Source organism: Rutidosis leptorrhynchoides, chromosome 1, assembly GCF_046630445.1.
Source record: "Rutidosis leptorrhynchoides isolate AG116_Rl617_1_P2 chromosome 1, CSIRO_AGI_Rlap_v1, whole genome shotgun sequence".
Classification (NCBI taxonomy): Eukaryota; Viridiplantae; Streptophyta; class Magnoliopsida; order Asterales; family Asteraceae; genus Rutidosis; species Rutidosis leptorrhynchoides.
This window is the reverse complement of record NC_092333.1, coordinates 621247181-621252649: the sequence shown is the minus strand read 5'-3', so window position 1 is coordinate 621252649 and position 5469 is coordinate 621247181. Positions and strand designations below refer to the sequence as shown.

Genomic DNA, 5469 nt, shown 5'->3' with positions numbered 1-5469 from the left:
TCAAGAGACCAATGAGAGCGCGACATGTGGCACGAAAATCACATGTGATTGGAAAAAAAAACTCAATTTTTTTTTTCAAAATATTTTTTTTTCGAAATTTTTCGATGATTGCATGTCAAATCCAATCACATGTGATTGTACAATTCAATCACATGTGATTGTGCAGGTAAATCACATGTGATTGTAAATAAAAAATTTCAAAAAAAAAATTTCAAAAATTTTTTATTTTTATTTTTTTAAAGAAAAATTTCAGAAAAAAATTATTGTGATTTTTTTTTCAATCACATGTGATTTTCGCGCCACATGTCGCGCACTCATTGGTTCCTTAAATCTCAACTTAATTTATGGATTCAAATGAATATTCCTCTCATGATTAATATATAGTACTGTCGCTTATTGCAAGTGCGCGCATATATACGTGTATATACACATGTACTCTCATATTTGGCTTAACAATTATATATGCTTATTTGTATATGTGTATTATTTTGAAATCGTAACCACATTCATGTTTTCAATTTGCAAAATCAAAAAATAACAAAAAGGGAAAACCTGTAGGTTTTCTATTTTAGTCTTTAGTTTCGGTGAACCTAAAGACCGGTGAGATTAATTAAGTTGTTTGTGTGTTTTGGTTTATTCATCACATATATAGGACCTTTATTATCACTACCCTTAAAATATTTATTGTGTAATGTTTGTTACAAAAAGGATATTGTATTTAATAGCTTTGAATTGAATTACGGAGTATTTCATATTTGTAGTGTGTTGGAAATTAACAAAGTCAACCTATTGTACTTATCCTTTTCCGTACATTGCATCTATTTCTACATTTCATTTTCACTTTCATTTTGTCAAACCAAAAGTAAATAAATATTGGGAGCATCTATTTCATTTTCTTCATTTATGTCCAAATTACACAACAAACCAAAAAATTTGTTTATCAAGTCTACAAGCCTTTATGTAACAGTATATATTTAAGTTAATTTCTGTTTGTTGATGAATGGAGAACAAACGATGATGAAGGTTTGACTATTCAAAGTCAAGGGGCCGGATAACAATTTTGTTAAATGATTTCTTCATCTTCATTTTCATTAGCTTCTCAAGAAAACATGGTTCCAGAAACACGAGAAATGCAACAAGTTGTGGATTTGAGTGGCATGTCCTTAGTAGACACACTTCCAATTTCTTTTAATCGTAAGCTAAGCAATATACATGTGCTGGATATCGCCAACAACAATCTTGAGGTATATATGTATATGTGTAGCTATTAATAATAACGCATGCATGTGTCTGTTTATCTCTCTATGTGTGTGTATATATTATATTATATATGTTAATAAAATATTTATGTGAAAATTAGGTGATACCGGAGTCGTTAGCAGCAAGATTGGTAAATATGGTGAAGTTGGATGTTCATTCAAATCAACTTAAAACTCTACCAAATTCAATTGGTTGTTTATCAAACCTCAAGATTCTTAATGTGTCCGGCAATCATCTTGAATCACTCCCAAAAACCATTGAAAATTGCAGGTTTATTTGGTTTTCTCTTTTCTTTTATTCTAATTTAATTTATATATTTATTTAAATTAAAACCAACCCATGTATTGATCATCTAATCATCGACTCCCATGAGTGTAACGTTGCACACAAGGTTGTCCCTTAACTCTTGGATTTCATCCAAGTGTGTCTTCTGGACATCGCGTTGCGGGGACAGTGGGGGAGGGGTGTTCTACTCCCCATGCCCTCGAATTGGGCCTGGTTTTCTCCTGGGCAGCAGTAACTGCGGGAGATGAGCGTGTGGGTGGTTTAGTCTCACTGGGTGATCCCGAACTGCTGTTCAAAAAAATATAGAGTACTCCGTATCATTTTTAGAATTTACGCAATTAATGCGAATTTATTATTGTATTTTTTATTAGTTATTTTTAGTCCGTTTTCGTTTGTTTGGTTCGGTTGGTGTCAGCTCACCCCAAAATAGCCTTTGATCCTTAATTTCTTTGTCTAGTCCGGTTATATTTTCTTTGAGCTAGACGGTGTCCAAGTTAGTTATTGTATCTTCTTTCTTGAAAGCTCTTTCACTCTTTGTGAAAGACCTAAGTTGTATATAAGTTTTAGATTTTTTGAAAAAAAATGATTATTAATTTTAAGCTTATGACCATTGGCTGATCAAAGATTTGGTGGTTACTGGTGTCACCGGTTGAAACTTCAAAAATTTTCGACTAGATGACTTATTTCAGTGGTGTCACACAAAAAAATTTACGCTATCCACTGGTATCACTAGTTCGAAACCCAATAAAACTTCCACTGGATCACGTATTTTAGTAGTGTCCCGTACAACTACCGGTTACATACCGTGCTTATGACATCATAAAGTATTTAATATTGGTTCTTAAATTTCGGCAATGTGTAATACTCACGTCTTCCAAGTGTATAAATAGAAGGCATTTCAAACACGTTCATGTTTTCAGTTACATTGATTTATTATCGAGGATGTTCCCCTCGTGCTGAGGGATTTTCGACTCTTTAATATTTAAAAAATAAAAAATAAAAAAATGTTAGATGTAATGTATGGAATAGTAAGACCGAACCTAGCTGATCAAATACGAAGCTATCACGTGTCATCCGAGTCTAGACTTGGTCTTTTTCTTTTGATTATATTGATATTGACAATGACAATTGGACAATGATAATTACTCCGTATATGATACGACATACGGGGTAGTAATAAAGAAAACCAAGTATTCTATTTAAATTCAATTCAATTTATTTTATTATTAGTATTCTATTTCATTTTAATTTATTTTATTGTTATTATCTTATCTTATTAATCAACTTACTCATTATCTTATTAATTAACTTACAGCGCACTAGAAGAACTGAATGCAAATTTCAACCAGCTGACTACACTACCAGACACCATAGGATACGAACTGGTCAACCTTAAAAAAGTTTCAGTCAACTCAAACAAACTCATCTTCCTCCCTTCATCAACCGGCCACCTCACCAATCTCCGCCACCTGGACGTCCACCTCAACCGCCTTCGTTCCCTCCCCGACGACCTCGAAAACCTCACCAATCTCGAAACCCTCAACATAAGCCAAAACTTCCAATACCTAGAAAAACTTCCTAACGCAATTGGCCATCTAATCTCCTTACTCGAACTCGATATCAGTTACAACAATATAACCGTATTACCTGACTCAATTGGCTGCCTAAAACGCCTTCAAAAGCTGAGTGTAGAAGGGAACCCGTTGGTGTCACCACCACATGAAGTTGTTGAAAATGGTGTGCAAGCAATTAAGGAGTATTTGAATGACAAAATGATCAATGGTGGACATCGAAATTCGAATAAGAAAAAGTCGTGGTTCGGGAAGTTGAAGAAGTACGGGACGTTTAATGGGGTTCGAGTGATGACACAGGAGAGGGAAGGTTATTTGATGCCGAATTATCGAACGATTGATGGAGCTGCGTCCCCGAGGTATATGGGCATGTTTTCTCCTCGAAGGCTATTTTCTCCGAGAACACCACATTTTAGTAGATGAAAAATGGTTTGGTTTGTGGTTATCATGTGATATATATGATTTATGTGTGTTATATTGGGTAATATATAAATAAATAATAAATATATAATATAAAAATATACATATAAATAGATAGTAGACTATTGTTCATGCATGCATGCATGCATGTATACATTTGCTATGGGTTTGAATCATTTATTTATTATTATGGGTTTCTTGTTAAAGCTATGGTTGTTGTTATTTTACAGTTTTTTACTTTTTCTTTCGTTTGGCATGTTAGTATTTATAGACTTAAATAAGAGAAGTGATTGATCACAATCATTAATTCATGAACGACAAACGAATTAGACAAAGTATAAAATGATAATATAAAGATAAACGACACAATAATTTAATGTAGTTATATCCCAACTCTAAACACGAAAATTGATTTAGTCCACGGACGCAAACCAGATAAATTCTTCTAATTTTCGTGCACCGTGTTACAACGAGGTTATGGGGGTTACAATGGGGTTATGGGTCTATTTATAGTAAAGCAGAAAACCTAAAACTTGTTGCACAAGTTAACTTGACATTCAAGTACAAGAAACATTTCATAAAAACCTCAACTCCTTGTTTTGTAAGTAAACTTGTCTTCCAAACTTGACTTGTCTTTCAAGCTTAACTTAATCTCTAAGCTAATTTTATTTTGTTTCCTTTTTTATTTAATCTTCACACTCCTAATAATCTCCCACTTGAAGATTAGACAAAAAAACTCGAACATTGATTTCCATTCCAACACAGTTGAACACGCCCATCTATACCGCTAAGGAAACTTGGGACAAGCACAATCCAACCACGCCGAGCTGATAGCTTTTAAGCACTTAAACTTTTCCTTTTTGAAATCTTGAAATCAAACCGCCTCAACCGTTAACGCTGCGAAATGACATCCAAAGTAACTTTAGATCACCTGATTATAGAACTCCTTTTGAACACGACCAGGGTTTGTCAATTTTGGGTTGTTCTTGAGGGTTTAACTCGAAATCGAAGCATTTCTTTGTGATTGAAGCTTGTTCTTGCAACATATCATCATCATCTCTATTTCTTGAAGTGGTAAAAAAACCTCAATTATCTATGTCATTTAATTTGGGGTTTTGTGTTTATCTCTTTGATTTATGGTGGAATATGAGTAGTGGGTAGTGTTTTAAGGTTTGTATGTATGTTAATCTTGTCTTATTGTTTGAAAAATGAATTTGGTAGTTTCAAACCCTAACTTTGAAGTGAAATGTCATAAGCTTGTAAAAGCCATGATGTTAAGGAGTGTAGATGATGATGTTTTTCGAGAGCAAAAGATGAATCTTCGACTAATTTGAATTCTTGAAGAAATGAAGTTGGAGTTTTGGAATTTGCTAGTTTGTGTGGGAGCCTAATTAGATTAGGTAGGAATGGTTACACTAAAATATGTTTTGTAACTAAAACTAGGTGTCGATTCGAGTATGAACCACTCGTACGAATGAGATCACGTCCATACGAAGTGGACTAGTGGCTCGTTCGAACTAATGTTCTGTTTGTATGAGTGAGCTGTTGTTGACTGTTTGACCTTGGTTGACTAGTCCGTACGGGCAAGGTGCCATTAGAGCGAACGAGGTGACTAACTCGCACGAAGGGGATGCCCTTCTACGAATGACTTGTTTGATTATGTTTTGATTTTGTAACTTTTGTGCTTAGTTTAAATGGTTATCTACTGATGATTGTACTGACTTGATTATATCTCTTTTAGGTGATAAGAATAAGAAGAAAACTCATTAAGATTAGACCATTGAATTCTTGCGGATATCGGTGAGTGAAACTATCCTTTCGAATATTGGTATAGAGTAGCAAGTTGTGCTAATGTTGTCATGACCACCTGATTAGATTTCCATGATAGTGACTGTTGATATGTTGTATTGATTATAAGAATGCACGTGCACAA

At 34.0% G+C, this 5469-nt stretch overlaps 1 protein-coding gene across 1 annotated transcript; it reads left to right on the top strand.

The window, feature by feature from the left end:
• The first annotated feature begins 875 nt into the window (after positions 1–875).
• Positions 876–3725, top strand: LOC139885563 (plant intracellular Ras-group-related LRR protein 6-like). Its single transcript, XM_071869318.1, has 3 exons — positions 876–1244; positions 1361–1530; positions 2861–3725. The coding sequence occupies exons 1-3, from the start codon at positions 1068–1070 to the stop codon at positions 3537–3539; spliced, it is 1026 nt and encodes a 341-aa protein (XP_071725419.1). The 5' UTR covers positions 876–1067; the 3' UTR covers positions 3540–3725.
• Positions 3726–5469: the final 1744 nt, after the last annotated feature.